Source organism: Syngnathus acus, chromosome 24 (genome assembly GCF_901709675.1).
Source record: "Syngnathus acus chromosome 24, fSynAcu1.2, whole genome shotgun sequence".
Lineage (NCBI taxonomy): Eukaryota > Metazoa > Chordata > Actinopteri > Syngnathiformes > Syngnathidae > Syngnathus > Syngnathus acus.
The window spans coordinates 6214770-6234950 of record NC_051108.1 but is presented as its reverse complement, the minus strand read 5'-3'; the positions used below and the strand labels follow the sequence as shown (position 1 = coordinate 6234950).

Genomic DNA, 20181 nt, shown 5'->3' with positions numbered 1-20181 from the left:
ACTTTGAACTTTGTTAACAAAATAATGCTTAGCTGGCTTCGAACTCGATGGCAGTAATCACCGCAATCGTTATCAAGTCTAAAAGTGAACAGTTCTGCTAAGTCATTTAAAAAATATATAAATAAAAGAAACATCTTTTCTTTTTAACCTCTGCCAACACCTCACGCACATAAACAAAACCAACGTTAGTCTTTTCCACCATCTAGTGTTGAAAACTAATACTGCAACGTCTTCGCTGATCGTTACACCTGCAAGCCCCATTCATTCAGATTGGGAATGGAAGCTCATTAAAACTATTGCAGTTATTTTATTTTGGTGGGGACAGTTCCTTAAAGTCTGCAGAGTAAGTCTGTTAACGACCACTGACTGGAGAAGCCGTAGAGAATTTGAATGGAAACACAGAAAGAGAGTCAAAAAGGGGAGTGGAGTGAGAAGCTGCAGCATGCATATGAATATTTTATTTAAGTTCTCACACCGGTGCTCCTGCACTTTCCCGTGTGGAGTTTTGGGCAAACATTCATTAGAGTAGACAAATACAAAAAGCAATTAAAAATATTTGTTTGAAGTCTGGCTACTATGTGTTTTATATGTGAGCTTTATAAGGTTATTTGTCAAACTGAGCAAAATTGGCCATGTTAAGCTTTGTGGTGTGATTAAATAGCAACAACAATCTTCTTTCTAAGCCTATTTCTTTTTTTATTTGCCTTATTTAGGTTTTGAAGTTTTCCCAGTTTGCACACAAAGTTGCTCTATAATAAAGGGGGGAGGGGGCAGACTTTAGAATAAACAACTAGAGTCTCGCTCCTGTTTGACTTTAATGAACTTATGCGGCTTCATTGAACAAGCTGGTCTGCTTCTGTAATGCCCGCCTCGTATAATTCATCTTATGATAATCATCATGGTGTGCGCTCGTATTGTCTGATGTTATCGCCGTGAGTTGGAGCAGCAGACTTTCCAGCTGCATAATCGTATGGCTTTGAAAAAAAAGACACAGTCACTGGACTTTGTGAGGATCAGCAAGGTTCAACCTGGGTCGTGTATGCAACTCTCCTCATAGCTGACAAGATTCGGACTTATTTCCTTTCAGGCTCTTATCTCTCATGGAATCGTCGCAAAGCAATATCATAAAAACCGAGCGAGTGCAGTGATAAAAACGTAATTGCTAGCCACATATTTTGTTGCCCGCTACACTGTCAGAAAAATAGATAGACAAGTACTGATATCAAGGGTACAAAAACAGAACCTTTGCGGGTACTGTCACCGAGCCCCGAGCCCTCTCCACGGGCAGAACGGGATGTAGCGGACCCAAGGCCGTGACGACAGCCGCTTTGTGATGCCGAATGGGAGGTTGTAAATGTCAGCCGTTTCCAAGATTCCGGAAGCCTCTAGGTGTGTTTCATCCGGGACCAACAGTCCGCGTTCACGCTTGGTGCCTGTATCATGAGAAAATCTCTGAGCAACATGGACGGCTGAGGTTAGTTTAGCCGTAAAGTTACCGGGAATGGTGTTGTCCAAGAAGAAGCCCAGGAAGCCTCCGACGAACATTTGAGTTGTAAAAAGAATCCGCAGCACCGCGTCCACCTCGCTCACACCTATGGAAAAACACATGGAGATATTTTTATGGGGTGCTGAATGTGAACTTGGACTATGAAGGAAATGCAGCAGACCTGTGGCAAAGATGTTCGGATTCTTGGTGACCCAATTAGGAACGACCAGCCCGGAAAACAAGGAGAACCCGAACACAAAGATGTTCCTGGAGGAATTCATATCTGTTGACTAAAAAAACAACACGTAAGGTTATGATGACTCCTGGACAAAAAAAAAAAAGACTCACCTGCAGGTTGGAGATCCCCGTCGCAGCGATGACCCCGAACATGATCAAGAACATCCCTCCAATCACGGGGTTGGGGATGGTGGAGAAGATGGCTCCGATTTTACCCAAGACCCCCATCAGTATCATGACGACTCCGCTGAGCAGAATCACCACTCGACTTCCCACCTGTGCCCCGGACACAGCGCCACAGATTCAAGAAGTTGGAGACCCGCGTACGAAAGGGTACCAACCTTGGTGATGCCCAGGGCGGCCACGTTCTCGCTGAAGGAGGTGGTGCCGTTACCGGTGCCGAAGGCCCCCGCCAGCAAGCTGCCGATCCCTTCGACGCCGATTCCTCGGTTGATGGCGTGCTTGGGCGGAGGCGGCGCCCCTGACAGCTTGGCGCACGCGTAGTAGTCGCCCACCGACTCGGCCATGGAGCACACGATTCCCGCCATCATTCCGATAACTCCTGCCAGGCTCACCGCCGGGATGCCCCACTGGCCTGGAGACAAAAAGCAGTTCTCGATCAGGGATCGGCCCAAAAAGATTGCGGATCCATGGAAAAGCTCACCTGGATAAGGCAGGACGAACCAGGAAGCCTGACCGACCACGTCCCCCTTCACATCAGTCCGGGCCTGGTGTCCGTATCGGTCCGGATCGGACGGCAGCACGTCGTAGATGGTGAGCAGGTGGCACACTAACCAGGACACGGCAATTCCCAGCAGAATCTAATCGACATCAATTGTTAGCATAGTACGCTAACCGTAGTTTAGCATTTTGAGGACCTACGGGCATGGTTTGGAAGATGTAGAACTTTTTTGTGTGCAAGTTCCTGGCCTTGCTGTAGGCGGGAAGAGGAAGCCCGACGAAGCGCAAGTACTGAGAGAACAGGATGATCAACGCCGCAGTCCTGAGGGAACAAATTATGTAGCCGAGCCTCCGGTTAGAACTTGTGGACCTTTTGACCCCTCACAGCCTCAACACACAAGTGGAATGGACGCACGTGACTGAGATTCCCCAGTGGCTGCCGGCACGGGCTCCGGCCGCATCAAACATGGACAAACCGATGAGCGAGATGGTGGGCGCGATGGTGAGCGGGCCGACAAAACGCATGAGGAATCCCACCAGTCCAGAGAATCCCACCAGGATCTGCAGGAGTGACGCCACCATGATGGATCCCTGAAGCTTGGTGGAGGCAAAATGGAACCCGATCTTTAATCCCATCAAATTTGACAACGGTTGCGATGGCTTACTGTTTTCAATCGCGTCTGCCACACTTCGATGAAGACAGGCGAGGACGTGTCCACCAAGCTGGCATTTCGGGTCCAAGACGGACACTGGAATTCAGGTATGGACAACATGGCCAACGCTGGAGTGAGTAAGGCGAAGGTGCCTCCCTGCAGGATGGGAAGTCTCCCAAGAGAAGGAACCAATGTGATCATTCTCAAAATGTGCATCAGTAAATAATCTAAATATCAATTAGCATTAGCTTAATTCAATTCATGTTACCGAGGGGTCCAAATGTTTTGCATGTTGGCACCTGATGCCGAAGGTGACCTGCAGAATGGTGCACAGCCCCGAAACAAAGAAGATGGTGTTGATGAGGTGACTCTGGGTCAAGCCGTCGTGCTGCAAGCACAAGCCGTCCGCTAAGATGAGCGGGATGGCGATGTTGCTGCCAAATGCCGTCAGGTAATGCTGTGGAGTGGAAGAGACCAACGTGGTTAATTGGATGGGGGGCAAAAATAGACTTTTTTTGTTTTGGAATCACCTGAAAGGCCAAAAAAGCGCACAGGTACCAGGGAGGGGTCTCCGTCACACTGTACACGGTCACTCTGTTGTTACGCTCCACTTTGGCACCGCTTCCACCCATGAAAGACTTTAGGGGATCTCCCCCGACCTCCATTTTGTCCTCCTCCATCTAAATGTGTGCACAAAGCAAAAACATCCAACTCCTTTCTTTGTCCCAATCTTGTTCTAAACAACAAGATTATCCATTCAAATAAAGGTCAACATCCTCTTTTATTTAAGCGTCACCATTTGATTGACACTTGTCACCTGAAGTTAGATTCATTTGTAAATAATTAGATTGTTACTCGCTGACCTTTCACCTTAATCGCCAGTGTCTCAACTAAAAGGCCACAAAAGGGAAGAAGCACCAACAGTCACATAAACAGACTTTTAATTGACACAGAGATCAATTGAATAAAATGGCGTGTTTTGATTTGATTCCCCCTCGAGCAAAATGAGACGTAATATCCACAAAATGCTTATCAATTATTTATCCACAAAGATTTGGGCTCAATGATACTTTATCTCCCTAAAGAGCTCATTAAGATTCTTCACTTTTTTTCCGCTTATGGCTCATACTATAAATATTTGTAAGAATAAATAACACAAGTTTGAAGGCAAAACCTTTTTGCACAGATTATTCCTACTGAGCCACTCAAATATATTTTGATTCAACTTAAACTTTACCTACACAAATCAACTCCTGGCAGTGACAGGCCGACTTCGCTTGTCCAAACGTTTCTGCGGCAGAAGAAGAAGGAGACGCTTGAGTGTTGCAGCTAATCATGATCGTAGCTCTCGACCACTGTTGTTGCGTTAGCAGAAGGGAGCTAGCCAAGTTAACCATAGTTTGTCATTGCTTGCTGCAAATGATTGAAAGGACCATCAAATGTTTGCTCTGCCAAGTCCAAGCTTCAGTCTTCACATCTGCGTCACATGAACATAGCCACATTCCTGGGTGTGCACACTTGTGCAAACACATTACTGACATGTATACGTTATACAACACATTAATGGTGTGAAGAAAATTTAAATGATTTTTTTATTTTTTAAATAATGGGGTGTGTAGACTTTTTATAACCAGTCACTAACAAACTTCAATTTTTTTTTTTTTATCAAACGGCTAAAATAAAACTTCAGTGTGCTTCTTACAAGAAAATGAAAAATTGCATCGAATGCAATATCAAAGGTCTGCGGCTGTTTGTCACGCTCACGGCACAAAGCGTAAATTTTTAACAGCAATAAAAAATAAAAATAAAAACATCCTGCATCAGCCTGCTCTTGTAAATCCTCATTACAAAGTACATTGTGTTTTATCTGTTGTAGTTTAGTACATTGGACTGCAAAGTGTGATTTAGTGTTGTGCTCCTCACTGCACTTTTTTTTTCTTTTCTTTAATATAAAAAAGGCCACAGAGCATCATTGCAGGGCGTCACATATGAGTGCACACTGTTGATGAGAGTGTGGCGGGCGTGGATGATTGAATGCCGCTGGCCGCGGCCCCCTTTCTTTATCCCCCTCCTCTCCCTTCCACTCAAAGACATCCTGCAACTCGCATGCATGATTCTCCTAACAAACATGGACGTCTGCTCACCCGGGGGAAGGGGGGGGGACAAGATTGAATCCGAGTGCAATCTATACGTAAAAGGTCATTTTGTGTATAATGTGTTTAAGGGGGAATCTTGGGAGGTCACAAGGTTTGTATTTTGGCGACAGTAAGGTCAAAATAAATATAATGCACTCTGGCAATTCAGCTGTCAATCAAAATGGACTCAACTTGTGTTTGTCATGTTCATGTTCATTCAACAACGAGGCGCTCTAAAGCGACCGTGCTAATGCAAAACCTCCGCCCACACGCTGGATAAATAATAGATTCATTTTTAAAATTCAAACATATTTATATATTAGTTTGAATAATTGTTCTTACTTTATGTAAATGTGAACTCTAAATATTTAATTCAACCCTTATGTATTGTTTTGCCACCGAGTTCGAAAGTAAAGGTGTCCTTAAAGATGCATAAAAACACTTTAAAATAAATGTAGTACCGCATGGTTAACAACGCATGCAACAATTCCGGTTTCTTATCGGAACAGAACTAAAAATGGGGGTTGGGACAATGAAATTTGCAGGGTGTGTGATTGCCTTTGGGCTCCTCGCTGCATTAAGCCCCCTCCTGCGGACAACCACCATGTTCCTCTCAATAATGTTTAAACCATCACCTGTGTGATGGCTAATTTCATCCACGGGAGAGGAGGAAAAAAAAAAAAAGTTGTTGTCTCTTCTCCCTGCAGGTCTAATGAGTCATGACACGAGCGTCCCCTCCCACGCTCCTTCCCGCTCTCTCTCTCTCTCTCTCTCTCTCTCTCTCTCTCTCTCTCTCTCTCTCTCTCTCTCTCTCTCTCTCTCTCTCTCTCTCTCTCTCTCTCTCTCTCTCTCTCTCTCTCTCTCTCTCTCTCTCTCTCTCTCTCTCTCTCTCTTTCCTCCTCCACTCGGAGCGCCTTTATATTTGGAGGTACTGCTCCGTTTCTTGCAGGAGCATCTCTCCCGCTGCATCGGGAGGGACAACGCACTCCAACAAAATGACACCGACTCCTCTTTTTCTGCTGCTTGGGTTCGCTTTCCTTATAGGTGAGTTCAGCACCACGGACAGCGACTTTACCACTTTTTACTACGACTCGAGGTTTTTTTTTTTTTTTTTTTTTTTGCTTTTCTTGCGGGGTTTTTTTTTTTTTAAATAAAAGACCGGTATGTTTGTCTTCTGTTTAGGGAATCGAGCACTTCCAGTGGGCAAGGATGGCCAAAGAGAAGATGTGGTAAGTCTTTAGACTATTTTCGAGACTTGCATGCAATCGCCAATGAAAGCATGGGGGGGGGGGGGGGGTCACGTGATCGTAACCATGCCATGCACATAATTATTAATATGGAACTCTCACTGTATTCAATTGTCCATATAGGAAGTGCTATATTTGTTAGCAATGTATAGAAAATATGTCAGTGATGAATAATGCAGGAGCAGGTCATTTTATGATTATCGGTTTGGTGATTATAAATCAACACATACCTTGAATATTAATTAGGTGACAAGATGTTTGGTGGAGGTTCTATCCAAAGCGCTCTCCCAACCGGACTCCCAACTGGATCAAGAGTGCAAAGAGATTCTCCGAGCAGGTTTGTGCAACGTTCCAGGTAGGTCAGAAGCAAAATGGCTGCCATATTGACCCATTCTGTCCTGTTGAAGGAATTAAACGTGTGCCGCCGGATAAGAAGAGCAATGAAGAGCAGGATAAAGATCACGTAGAGGAGCCCGAGGTCAAGGATGCAGAAGACATCCAAGAATTTCTGAGGTCTGTGGAGCCCAATCAGGTGACCCCAGAGGGCGGACACAATCAGGAATCCTGGAGTTTGGAGAAAAGGCACCAGGAAGATGATGGCGAGGTAGAGGAGGAACGGGAGAAGAGAAGCAGCTGGAGGCCAGGACGGTTCCACCAGAAGCCCAAACGCGACAAGGAGCCTTTGGGAGAAGATGAGGAAGAGGACTACGAACGCAGTCAGGAGTCGTGGGGGCTTGACAATGAAAGGGACAAGAGGAAATGGAGGCCTAGGGGATACCAAAGAAGACATAAGAGGGATGAAGAACTGTCAGAGGAACCCAGAGAGGAACCAGATGAGGAACGCAGTCAGGAATCCTGGGGGCTCGACGGTGAAAGGGACAAGAGGAAATGGAGGCCTAGGGGATATCCAAGGAGACACAAGAGGGATGAAGAACTGTCAGAGGAACCAGATGAGGAACGCAGTCAGGAATCCTGGGGGCTCGACGGTGAAAGGGACAAGAGGAAATGGAGGCCTAGGGGATATCAAAGGAGACACAAGAGGGATGAAGAACTGTCAGAGGAACCTAGAGAGGAAGCAGATGATGAACGCAGCCAAGAGTCGTGGGGGCTCGACGACGAGAGGGACAAGAGGGAATGGAGGCCTGGGAGATATCACCAAAGAAGACACAAACGTGATGAGGAACTGTCAGAGGAACCTAGAGAGGAAGCAGATGATGAACGCAGTCAAGAGTCGTGGGGGCTCGACGATGAGAGGGACAAGAGGGAATGGAGGCCTGGGAGATATCACCAAAGAAGACACAAACGTGATGAGGAACTGTCAGAGGAACCTAGAGAGGAAGCAGATGATGAACGCAGCCAAGAGTCGTGGGGGCTCGACGACGAACGGGACAAGAGGGAATGGAGGGCCGGGAGATACCATCAGAGGAGACACAAGAGGGACGAAGAATTCTCAGAGGATCCGGATGACGAACGCAGTCAGGAATCCTGGGATTTTGATACTGACCGATACAAGAGGGATTGGAGACCTGGGAGATATCACCAAAGGAGACACAAGCGTGATGAGGAACTGTCAGAGGATCCAGATGAGGAACGTAGCCAGGAATACTGGGATTTTGATACTGACCGATACAAGAGGGACTGGAGACCTGGGAGATACCACCAGAGGAGACACAGGCGGGACGAAGAACTCTCAGAGGATCCAGATGAGGAACGCAGCCAGGAATACTGGGATTTTGATACTGACCGATACAAGAGGGATTGGAGACCTGGCAGATATCACCAGAGGAGACACAAGCGTGATGAAGAACTGTCAGAGGATCCAGATGAGGAACGTAGCCAGGAATCTTGGGATTTTGACACCAATAGATACAAGAGGAACTGGAGACCTGGGAGATACCACCAAAGAAGACACAAGCGGGACGAGGAACTCCCAGAGGAAGCCCGAGAGGAACCCGATGAGGACCGTAGCCAGGAATCCTGGGACTTTGGCAAAGAGAAGAAGGCCTGGAAGCCTTGGAGATACTACCAGAAAAAGCCTAAGCGTGATGAAGAACTCTCCGAGGAAAAGAGAGAGGAATCAGATGGAGAACGCAGTCAGGAGTACTGGAGCTTTGACAAGAGACATGACGAAGATGACCACAACAACAAATACCACAAGCATGGAGGGGAGGAGCTGTCTGACGACGAAGACCTGAGGGACGATTCTGACAATCCTGAGGAGAAAAGTGAAGCTCTGAGGTATTTAAATCTTCTACAGCATCACAAGAGCAAATTCTCGGGTGTGACCTGGTTCTTTTTGAAGGTACTTGCCTGACAAAAGAAACCCGTGGATCTACAGAGGCTACTACCATCCCGCCTGGTTCAAAAGAAATCCAGAAGACCATGAAGCTCCAAACAAGGTAGACAAGTACAATTCAGATCCAATATAGAGCGTCGGGACCCGGTTCTGACTTTTGAACGTGCGCAGATGGACGAGGCGGCCAAACAGCTCGGTCTCAAACTCGACCAGCTCGTCAAACAGGAGGCGTCAGAGGGAGCCGAGCAAGCGAGGGCGCTCACTCCGCGCGAGGTTCGTCGAGCTGCGATTACTCTTGCTGACATCAGTGGTGTGTGGGGAAACTGTGTTCCATCTCGTGCTTGCTGACCCGCGAAAGCAAATCCAGTCGCTCGTCCACAAACTCCCCGAGGGAGGGGGGGGGGGGGGCAAGGGAAGGGCAAGCTCATTATGGAAATGTCCATTCCACGCAGACATGTTGGCCGCTTGCCGTTTGAGCGCACGTCAACAACTTGGCCCAGAACGAATGACAACACTAATGTTCCACAGCAGAACTTTGGCACAGCTTGCATTTTATTTTTTCTACAACTGCTGACAGACGAGCCGTAGCATCTTCTGCGCCAAGATTGACGCACCGTAACGACCTCCCGGGGCCTTCGATGTCATCACGACTCTATTTAAAAGGCGAGCGGCGGGTGGCGGATCTAAACAAACATTAAAAACCAGAGGAAATGGCTCGTACAAACATATTCCTAACATAGTAGGCTTGACTTTTCTATTTCTATTCTTAGGTCTAAATTAGTTGCAACTTGACATTTTAACTCAAAGCTACTTTCACTGTGCGACATAAAATTTGGTAGGCGTGTCCATAATGAGCAGACCCACAAAAAAATAAATGTAAAGATCCTATGACTCTACTGTGTTTTTATTTTGCAGGAGAAAGCACTGGAAAACTTGGCGGCAATGGACGAGGAGATGAAGAAAATGTCCGCCAAGCTGCATGAGAAAAAATGAGCTACGCTTTTAATGTTTGTTTCGTCTGCCGAGTTGAAGTGCACCCCCAAAAATGTCAACCGTTGCTTAAAACAAAACAAGCCTCTTGTCGTATTTGTGCTATTTTGATGTGACATTGTGAACGCGTGCATGGAAATGTTTTTGGTGTTTAGATGTAGAAATAATATTCACTGATGTCATTGTCTTTTCAAGTGCTTGTGTTCAATAAACGAGTTATTCTGGGAACCTTTGTAATCCTTCCTGTGCACATTACAGCACAAACATTAATAATAGTTGATTATTGTGATATTATTAGACAAAAACACAATTTTACAGTTGTCTTTAAAGTGAAAATAAACTCTTCTAAAACATTTTTGAAGGGATGGAGCTTTAGGAAAAAAAAATATATATATTTTATGTGTGTATATTTTTTAAGCCTAAACTATATGCTAGTTTCTTTGCTGGGATTAATTGAAACAAAGTTATTCTGTGTCAGAATGATTTAATTCTGTCAAGGTTCAGTCATTTAACTGGGTCGCAACAAAAAAAATACAATTTTCAAGGTATATGTATATAAAAAAAAAAGAATTGCTGACCAAAATGCCAGTCAAGGAAACTAGTCTGCATCTGTTTTGAGGCCTTTCCTTGCATAACTGCCTAGATGGGATTGTGATGCATCCAAACGGACATTCCCGCCAGCCCTGTTGCTGATGTGCCCTGAAACAAAATTTGGGTTGAAAGGGGGGGCTAATAAGCCCTTCAGCTTTCTGTCAGTTTCTGTTTTTTTGGCACCGGCTCCTCCGAGTTACTCCGACCCGACCGCTCTGTCTCCACGGTGATGCCCGAGAGCAGGTAACCGCCACCGCCGCTCATCAGCAGCTTGGGATGCGTCCTATTGGGCAGCACCTGGGGGGGGGGGGGGGACAAAAGTCAGAACGCATTAAAGCTACGACGAGGACCCGAAGGCAACACTTGGCGGCATTAGGTCACCTGATAATGTCGCAGCCAGGTGTCAGTAAGACGGAGGTTGACCGTACCGCCTCGCTCCTTCAGTTTAGTGAAGCACTCGATGAGCGGCTGCAGAGAAGACAAAGTCATTTTGACACGCAAGAATCACTAGCCCATTATTATACTTGGCTTATGAGTATTTGAACATAAATTTTTTTATCTCTGAGCTTTGGGCTCCACATTCTGCTCTGTTTTTAATGCCAGGCATTTAAAGTGTTGAATTGCTACGACACTCCGATTTAATTTCCTAACGGAATGTAGACGCATTTTCTTTTGTATTTTCCTTCTGCTGGAAGCTCATTTCTCCCACAGGAGCCTGGCAAGTTATAAAAGCTGCCTTAAATAATGACTCTCGATGGACCAAATCGTCATAAAACTCGCACTCAATTCACCTCCTTATACTGCGAGTAGACCACAAACGGCCTGGAGGGCGACAAGAACCTGATCAGGCACATCAGGACGGGACACGGGTGGAAGCGAGAGGCGATGACCAATCTGCAAAACAAGCCAAGCAAACGATGTATTACGCCGTCCAATACATTGGAATTGGAAATGTCGTCATTCAGCAGCCTAAGCTTGTGATTTAGCTCCGACACAGTGTAGTGGTGTTTATGATATGGCCGCTGTAATGAAGAAGAGTCAATAAGTCAACACCCTTGCGACATTTCATCAATCATGAGGAGCCCGTGGCTCACCAATAACGGCGTATAGAGCTGAAATGCACACTTGTGAGGATCCATTTTAATCACCATTTAAAAGTGATACTAACCCGTCTGCATTCATGCCTTCTAACTGGGCCACTGCCGCCGCGAGCTTCTTACGCCTCTCCTCCTGTTTCACCCTCTTGAGTTGGGCCTAGAACATTTAAAAGACCGTGATGAGCATCAATCTGTCAATCATAAGAGAATACGTGCCGTACCTTTGCATCCCTGCCGCTTTCGCGTTCGGCATCTGTGCGTTCTTCGCCAGCGTTCGTGTCCATGTTTGCTGGGTCCTCCGGGGGCTTGCTCTGCTCCATCTTGGGCTCCTCTTCCATGGCCGCGTTGGAATTAGATGCCTCTGAGAAGCCGTACAGAAGTGAGTTTTTTTTTTTTTTTTTTTTTTTTTGAATGCTGCTCTCTTATTGGATCACATTTAACATTGTGCAGGTGTTCCGAATGACATGTCTGGCGCCTGCACTTTACCAGCACTGGGGTCCTTGAAGCTTGTGTCCAGCGTGCCTGCTAGCAAAGCATTGACGTGGCAGATGGGAAAGTCATGCAGCGTGTCGTGGAAGTGAGAGGGGAAGCCAAAGTTCTCCACTCCCGCTCGGACCGGCCCACCCCCCGGGTACATTTGGATCACGGATCCGTAGCCTGGATGCAATGAGCAGAAGAGGATCATTAAAAATAAAAGCAGGTACTGCACTATACTACCAGATGGCGACATTTTATTACAATGTCATGTATTCTGTTGAAATAAAAACATCAATATAATTAAATGATTTCACAAGCATAACAAATAAAAGCTTAAACTTACATCCATCCATCCGTTGCCTTTTATACAACAGGATGGCGACTTATTATGTTTGTAGTAGCGTGCCAGGAAATGTAAAGTTTGTGCCTCGGGGAAACACTGTGCTGGATGAAAAACAAACTCACCTCCCATTCTTTCCATGACAGCCCCCAGCACGAGGCCAGCACACGTTTCAAACACCAACACTTTGCTGCCGGCGTGGATGTTGGCCAAGGTCAGCATCTGCGCCAATGTGTCGTATCGCAAGTGACTGCATCACACGCACAAAACACACACATTACTCACACTGCTGTGTGTTTCTGTTGGACTGAGACAAAAAGAAAAATACCAGATTTTTCCTGGCTCTCGTCCGTGGTACATGAGCGCCATGATGCGGCAGGTCGGTTTGAGAATGCTTAGCTTGTTCTCGTACCTGCAAAAATATCAGATACCGCCTTAGATACATGCAGTGTTTTATTATTTTTTAAATGTCATGATTCATCCTCACTTCTTCTTTTTCTTCTTGATGTACTTGTCCTGAGCATATTCCGTCTTATCCCTGAAGGTGGAGCTGTTGTCTATGAGCTGCTGGATGATTTCCTGCAATACAAATAATTACTGCAATTACCAAAATGGTTAAAGATAAATCTTCAGTCAGATTTGTGGGGGGGGGGAATAGTTTGATATTTAAATTTTAAGGCAATATAACCCAGTCTTACCGTCTATGTGCTTTATTTGCACCATACAAAACCAATGAGGCTCAAAATAATGAGGATATGAAGCGTCATTGTGCACATCATCGAGTTTCCATCATTACCTGACCCTTCAAGCCCTGCTCTTTGAGTGTCTCAATGTCATCCCGTGTCAGCTTCTGCGACTTGCCGTCATCCACGATGTTCCGGTTGTCCGTGCCCGCTTGCTTTGCGTCTGTCGGCGAAAGTGTAGTAGTGAAGCGACGTTACCGGTGTTTATGACACTACTTTTGTCCTTTCCCCCATTGAAAAACAACAGAATACCAACCAGAACCAGCACTTGGTGCATCTTGTGGTTTCACCGGCTGCACCTGTCCACCGGGTACAATTTCAAAAGTGGTGCTGTACAGATGTCCCACAGCGTTGTCCAGGAAGAGCCACTGCTTCTCAAACATCACCTTCCTGTTGTCACACAATGGAGAAATCATGTTTCACAACTTGTGAAGTCAGACTGGCAGTCAACAAGCTAAAAACTAATAATCAAAACGTGATCTTGACATCTGATCAAAACGGCATGCACTAAACAATGTTATATTTACTTTTTCGATTGTATTTGCACAGCTTTGTAGATCTCCCCACGTTTTAGCATAACGTAGTCGCCCTCGTTGATTTTATACTGGGAGTCGTCGTCTCCAACATTCGCCATTATGGATCAAATAAGACGACAAACAGCTCAATGTAAGGAACAGTTGGATAAACAAAAGTCACAGTTATTCATGTGAGGTGCGTTAAACTCCTACAACCACGTGTTATCTTTCACTTTCCGTCTCAAGACGATCGGTCGGGAGCGGAATGAATTTCACTTCCGCGTTTTCATCATTGTCGGCAGTGATTGGCCCGACTTGCCTCAAGTCAGCCAATTGCGTGCGATGGCGATTGTAAGGCAGATATCGATTTCAGAATCATCGATTCTGTTTTTGTAAATAACTACTAGTATATTTCTCTACTGTGTGGTCCATCTTTGTCGACATAAATTTGACCTGAATATTAGTTATATGTTAAAAATTTAAACGTCAAACACCCCCAAACTACTTCATTACACAGTTTCAATTTATGTAGATAGATAAATAAACATAGTGGAGGGAGAATTGAGGGCAAGGAAATCACACAGGAGTAATAATGACATAAAAAAGGAATTTATTCTTACAAAGGTCAAGTCACACAACAATTTCAGAACACAATTATTTACACATACACTAGGTCTTGGCTTGACTGCAAATCAAAAAGCTGAAAATGTTTACAAAAAGATAAATAATGCCCGGACAAATCATAACGTTGTTGCTTTGTTGAGTTCTTTGATTGTAAAACAATAGGACTGTATCCCTAGCGGGGATTTACCGTGTTTTTTTTTTATCAATAAAAAGTAGCACTGTGCCCTATGTGTTGTTCCATGCCCCACCACTAAATGACAGTGTTGTCTTCTCATTCTTGTCCTCCCGTCAGTTTGTGGAACAATTCTTCATCTAGGGTCTCATTCTGGTCCTTGGATCGCGTCGAGAGGAAGATGTAGCCACCGATGAACTCGTGCACCACCTTGCAGTCGCAGCTAAGGCAGCAGAACGCTATGGTCACGTTCTGGTCGAACTCGATGGTCACCTGCAATCACACAAAATACAGCAGCGATGACCAACCATGGTGCCATGGCGCACTATTGTGAAAGACCGTCGGGGATACTCACTTGTCTTATCTCCCAGTTGACGTTCCACTGCTTCATGTTGGCAAACCTCCAGGTGGTGACGGGCAGGCAGGTGGACATGTCGAAACGGATCAGGCGATTGTACGAGATGCCGAGGATCTCATCCTTCTTGCTGCCTCTGAACCTGATACCACAAAGTGGACTTCTTGAATGATAGCCCATGAATGACATAACTTTTTCTTGCCTTACACACTACCTGACGATATAGTAGTTGATGCCAAACTCCGGGAGAGACTGCCAGGCTTGGATGAACCGCATCTTGGCATCCGTGAGGGACAGGCGCGCTATGTTCTGATGGGCCTCCAGGATACGTGCTGTGAGCTTGACACAAGAACAATCATTGGTAACCAGTGATTGGTGCCAAGTCAAGCTAAATGTCTTCTAAATTTGACAACCTGCTTCGTCTTGTGCTTCTTGGCGTAGCGTGGCGACACGAAACACTCTGCGTTCATTTCCATGGCATCTAGATCGGGGGCTGCCTGGCCAGGAGGGGGCGCTAAGCTCTTCATCTGCAGGAAGGACTGAATGCTGCGCACCTCCGATTTATACGAGCTGTACGCCATGGTCTTGCCCTTGGAGGCCAGGATGCACGCCGCCTTCCACTTTGCGTATTGCGTCTCCTGCGCCAACACAACTAATATGACAATTACGCCGATACCACGTCGAGTAGACATACGCGGTATGGGAACTTACGTTGTCACATCGGATGTACACCTCGTTCATCCCATCCGCCACTGGTAAAAGGAGCTTGATGCCAAACTTCTTTTCCGTGACGTTGACGTCGGGGACGATCTCACAGCCTGAGGATTATACAGTGACGTTCGGTGTGTCATATTTGAATGCCGCAAATCTTTAAAGACACACAGTACCTCGTAAGTGAAACTGCTCTATGGGTTCCCCCACGGCGGCCTCCTTGTTCTTGTAGTAGGAGATGGTGGTGTCCTTGAATACAAACCAGTACTCTTTGTAAGGCCGCAGTGTCAGCCTTTTTGGTCTAAATTAAGAGAAAGTTATTATACTTTTAATTGGTTAGATTATTTTTGCACTTGTACAATTCGGAATAAATCCAATTTTATGACACTGAGAACAGACAATAGAAGTGTATCCAGATGGGTTTTTACCTGAAAAGGCGGAGGTGATCAGCCAGTTCTGGAATGTCTGTAATGTCTTCCTGAAGGTCGGAACAAATAAGTGTCAATTATCTTATATCCTGGCCGAGTTGAGACCTGCAATCGTGTTTTACGGAGGCCCACCGGTAACCCCCCCCAGCTGTTTTGTACTGCACCACCCCCAAAAGATGAAAAATGACAGTTATGAAATCCATTTACCAGAATTCTGTCTGAGACGCCACATTCCAGCGTCACCTCCAGGTTGGAGAGGGCGGCTTCCACTTCATCAATTTCCTGCTCATTGGAGTGGTCGATTGGCTCAGTGGACATGGTCAGCTTACAGATGTGATACTGCAAAGACAAGTCGAAAACTGAACTCATTGCCATTATTCTCTTTTTGTGCGATGATGTCATCATATTCACCTGCAGCGACGCAAACATGAGCAGCTCCTCCTCGGTACAGTCGATCTCCTCCAGCAGGATGGACCAGCGAGCCTGCTCGTACAACTGCGTTATCCGCACGGCGTCATACTGAAATGCGACAAGACAAACTTGAGGCTCTCTGGACTATTTTCCTCCCAAACTCGATATTACTGCATTTCATTTGACCTACTTTGGGATTGAGGTCAAAGAAAACGTTGTACTTAAAGCGCAGCAGCAGCTTGTCGTTTTCTTGAACGTCCTGCTCCATGAGGGAGCGGGAAGAGTCCAACCATCTGTCAATTACATGTCGAGTCGGTAAAAATGAATAGTGCCAATGGAAGGACCAGGAACACAATGAGGTCTTCTACCCGGCATTTCTGATGGCTTTGTCCTCCAGGGATAGCGGCTGGTAGAGCTTGGCCAGCTCGGCAGGCGGCAGGTTGGGCTGGGAGTCGGCGAGGGGGTTCTCTCCGAACCACAGGCTGGTGGCCGACACTGGCATCCCGTTCTCCGGGTCGTAGGTGGCCGTCATGGTCTTGCTGTACATGGGACCTTGTTTGGGTGGAATGTCATTATTACGATTAGGGCGGTAGGGCTTGGTAAGTGCGTGTTACCAGTACCTGAGCCTCCCGGCCCGCCGCTGACTAAATCAATGTCCCAGATGTCCTCTAATGGGGAGTTTTTGCCTCTTTTTTTCTTTTTCTTGGAGGGCTCATCGTGAGGCTGGAGCAGGGACAGTTCTTCAGGCCGCCTGATGTCTGAAATAAATCAATAAAATAAATTTAAAAAAATAATAATTAATTAAGACAAATCAAGTCAAATTTCAGGTAAAAGGGTAGGGAGGTCACACTCACTGAGGGTTTGACAGATCTCTGCCACCGCCTTGAAGACCACGCAGGAGAAGCCAACGGTCATTTGAATGGTTTTCATGTTAGGGAGCTGCAATAGCATACTTTTGTGTTGCGGGGTGTAGCGCAGGTCTGCATCAGCCTGAAAACACAAAAAATTGAAATTGACCCATCTTTCATTTGTGCATCCTTTGAAACGAAAGGCAAGCAGAGTTCAACATTACAGTACTTCCAATGTCACCCCCATTTGTCCTACCTGAATCCCGTACTTGTCCAAGGTCCAGTGGGTCCTGAGCAGCCAGCATTTCCTCTGCTCCCACCACAAGGCGTGATCCGACCAGTCTTGGGGAGCCTCTGCAAATCAAAACATCATCACACATGTAATATTTAAAGAACCTGTAAAGTCAATCCAGAGAAATGTTAGTATCTAACTCTTCAAAGTCCTCCCTATGAGCTCCTCTGTGTTGACGAGGCAGAGTATGATCAGATTAGACGACTGCTGAACTTTGTGCCTTGGGGCAACATGAGCCATTGTGGTTAAAAACAATGGCACTTGCAGGCCAAACAAAGGTGCAGCCTGGCAAACAGTACGATAGATTTTAAGAGCTGATGGCGTTCAACTGATAAGGCATGTCTGACACCTACTGATCTTCTCCACCAGCATCAGCATAAGGCCTCCGATGTGCAGGTCGCCTTTCACACGCAGTTTGAAGCGCATGGACTCGTCGCCTTCTTTTTGGTCCACGTGCACCTGCAGCTCCCATGATGTCTCGCCATACTCGGCTGCCGTGATCATAGCTCTATATAAACAACAAAAATATAATAAATATAACGAAATGTGTGTGGAACAACAACAACTACATAACAACTACGCAACTACACTACCAAAGGCATGATCATTATTAATGCACAAATAAACACTTAGATTACTCTTGCAATATTATAATTCATTTCAATCACTGTAGTCGCATGTCAGTTAGACCTGATATTTATTAATATCATGAATATAATGATGAAAGGCTTGGTGGTGGTGGGGGAGGCAGGTAAAGAGGGGGGACAAGAAGAGGAGGTGGATCAGGGAGGGTTCTGCTATGGAATGTGTGACGAGCAGGGACATGAATGTGGAGCAATGGGCACCAATCTGCTGCTTGGAAGTCAGGAAAATGCTAGAAATTCCATCACACTCTTGCAATAGTCTAATATAATAATTCTGAAGCACAGAAGGAATATAACAGGTTTTATTATTGAAATTCCTCATACTGTGGTGGACTTGTGTTTGTGTCAATTTGATATTTCTGAGCTTTGATTTAGAGTACATGGACTGCTCAATAGTTCCAGGCAACTCAAGGAAAAGAATAATCAAAACCACTATGACGCTGAAAATAATTTTATATTGCATTTTAGTGTTATTGTTCAAATTGTTGTGAAAAAATTAATCATTAACTTCCTTTTGAACGTACTCACAGAGGACAAACAACGAGCTCCGCACACTATAATAACAGTTTCCTCTTAAAATTCTTCTTTAAAGACTTTAGAAAGTTTTCTTACCTTGATTTTGGAATTTGTGGCACTCCCGTCGGAGTTCTCGTGAGAAGTGGCGGAAGGTCGTTTGTAAGAACGAGAGCTGAGCTCGTTTCGTAGAGATCCCGCCCCTCCTTGCAGGTGAAGATGAATGACGTACCCGGAAGTCGTTGTCTGTCTGCTTTGATCAGCCGCCGGAGGAAGAAAAGTGAGGCATGTGTTCACAATCGCTGTATTTTTGATTTAAAACGCACAATTACCTGTTTTGGGGCTGACAAATGTACAAGAAATTAACGTGTCTTGAGTTTAAAAGCAGAGGTTGCATTTAGTTAGCATGTTAGCGGTTTTCCTCCGAATTCTTGTTATAATTGAAGCCCGTTGATAATGGAGATGATGAAAGTTCTCTGTCTTTCCTTTTAGATGCCCGCAATGAGGAACCTGAGCTGAATCAAGCTCCTGTCTCCTGCCCGCATCCTTCCCAGTGAGTGAATCAGGATGAGTCACGCATTGGTATCGCAATTTCCAAGGAAAACATGGTCACTTCGCCCCAATGATGATGTCTAAATGTTTGTCATGGTGACTTATTTGAGTAAAGTCTGCCACATATGCACTACGGCATTTACAATATAGATAACAAAAATAATTACGGACCCCTTGTTTATAACAAATCAGGGATTTGATAGGCCGCGGTCCCAAGATGGTTCATAGAATAATAAAGAAATCAATATGCTATAAACTTTTCGTAATACTCTGGGGGAAAACACAGTTATGACTCGTTACAGACAGTTGACTAATTATTGACATAGCAATAGACAGTGACTTATTAGTCACACAATAACAAGATTATGGCTGAAATGTTCACTTTTTGAGCATCTCACCTACAAAGAATAAAACGGAAAATACATTTAAATCATACATTGAATTATTTCATTTACATGTATCTAAATATTATGGAATTTCAAAATTGATAGGACTGTTGCGGCCACACGGTGGCGTTAGTAGACCATGTCAGTGTTGAACCCATGCCCAGTTAGTAAGGTTTTAGGAATAAAACTAAGTTCTTGTAGTGAGTGTTTAATGGCTGACCATTTGACTATTTTGGACCGCACCCTGTAGATGAGCTCATACCAAGGCCAGACCAAAATGTAGATTTCACAGGAGGACAAAAGTCAAACAAAAGAGTCAATTTAGCCTAATATTCCAGAGATTCTGTTTTACTACAGTGGCCCTTAGTGTCCTCTTGGATAAAATTTGTCCCGGTCAATCCAGGAGACCCTAGCTTTGATGCATTCAATGCAGCAATGCTTTCACACATATTTTCAAATACTCAAGTGTTTGTATTTTGAAGTGTAAAAGCCATCAACCCACGATTCTCCACAGTCTCCACGTGGTTGCAAGACCCCACACCCAAAACAAACATGCAGACCGTGTCATGCTGGGACATGAGATCATTGCAGTGGGCTGGTGTGAAAGGAAATGTAAATTGTACAGAGAAGGAACAAAAAACAAACAAATAAACTCCCAAGCTTTGGAAAATTATGGAAAATAACCAGACAGACTGAGTCCACGTCCCTGAGACACCTGAAGTGAGTAACGGAAAGGGATCAATATTGATGATAAAGT

At 45.3% G+C, this 20181-nt stretch overlaps 4 protein-coding genes across 7 annotated transcripts; 1 reads left to right on the top strand and 3 right to left on the bottom strand.

Moving 5' to 3' along the window:
* Nucleotides 1–428: 428 nt before the first annotated feature.
* Nucleotides 429–4474, bottom strand: LOC119117776 (solute carrier family 23 member 1-like). Of its 4 annotated transcripts, none has more exons than XM_037244278.1 (12): nt 4299–4474; nt 3588–3737; nt 3357–3514; nt 3094–3229; nt 2820–3001; nt 2606–2726; nt 2388–2544; nt 2065–2318; nt 1835–1999; nt 1668–1776; nt 1497–1592; nt 429–1433 (listed from the first exon to the last, which is right to left on the bottom strand). In XM_037244278.1, the coding sequence occupies exons 1-12, from the start codon at nt 4452–4454 to the stop codon at nt 1258–1260; spliced, it is 1860 nt and encodes a 619-aa protein (XP_037100173.1). In that variant the 5' UTR covers nt 4455–4474; the 3' UTR covers nt 429–1257. The 4 variants fall into 4 exon arrangements, with proteins under 4 accessions (XP_037100173.1, XP_037100174.1, XP_037100172.1 ...); XM_037244279.1 differs by having other exon boundaries at nt 3070–3229; nt 4295–4472; XM_037244277.1 differs by having other exon boundaries at nt 3070–3229; nt 4299–4471.
* Nucleotides 4475–6108: 1634 nt separating this feature from the next.
* Nucleotides 6109–9953, top strand: chgb (chromogranin B). The gene is made up of 8 exons (XM_037244901.1): nt 6109–6236; nt 6375–6421; nt 6686–6776; nt 6847–7272; nt 7390–8677; nt 8742–8838; nt 8907–9008; nt 9651–9953. Exons 1-8 carry the CDS (start codon nt 6188–6190, stop codon nt 9726–9728), a joined length of 2178 nt encoding a protein of 725 aa, XP_037100796.1. The 5' UTR covers nt 6109–6187; the 3' UTR covers nt 9729–9953.
* A 239-nt stretch (nt 9954–10192) lies between these two features.
* trmt6 (tRNA methyltransferase 6) lies at nt 10193–13788 on the bottom strand. The gene is made up of 12 exons (XM_037244902.1): nt 13501–13788; nt 13230–13363; nt 13027–13136; nt 12718–12809; nt 12559–12642; nt 12356–12480; nt 11900–12070; nt 11635–11774; nt 11485–11570; nt 11108–11210; nt 10698–10784; nt 10193–10613 (listed from the first exon to the last, which is right to left on the bottom strand). The coding sequence occupies exons 1-12, from the start codon at nt 13605–13607 to the stop codon at nt 10467–10469; spliced, it is 1386 nt and encodes a 461-aa protein (XP_037100797.1). The 5' UTR covers nt 13608–13788; the 3' UTR covers nt 10193–10466.
* A 287-nt stretch (nt 13789–14075) lies between these two features.
* fermt1 (fermitin family member 1) lies at nt 14076–18860 on the bottom strand. The gene is made up of 16 exons (XM_037245017.1): nt 18586–18860; nt 17683–17837; nt 17294–17391; nt 17044–17179; nt 16810–16947; nt 16558–16741; nt 16380–16482; nt 16190–16297; nt 15986–16117; nt 15779–15828; nt 15527–15651; nt 15351–15457; nt 15053–15277; nt 14854–14978; nt 14640–14781; nt 14076–14557 (listed from the first exon to the last, which is right to left on the bottom strand). Exons 2-16 carry the CDS (start codon nt 17831–17833, stop codon nt 14384–14386), a joined length of 1998 nt encoding a protein of 665 aa, XP_037100912.1. The 5' UTR covers nt 17834–17837; nt 18586–18860; the 3' UTR covers nt 14076–14383.
* Nucleotides 18861–20181: the final 1321 nt, after the last annotated feature.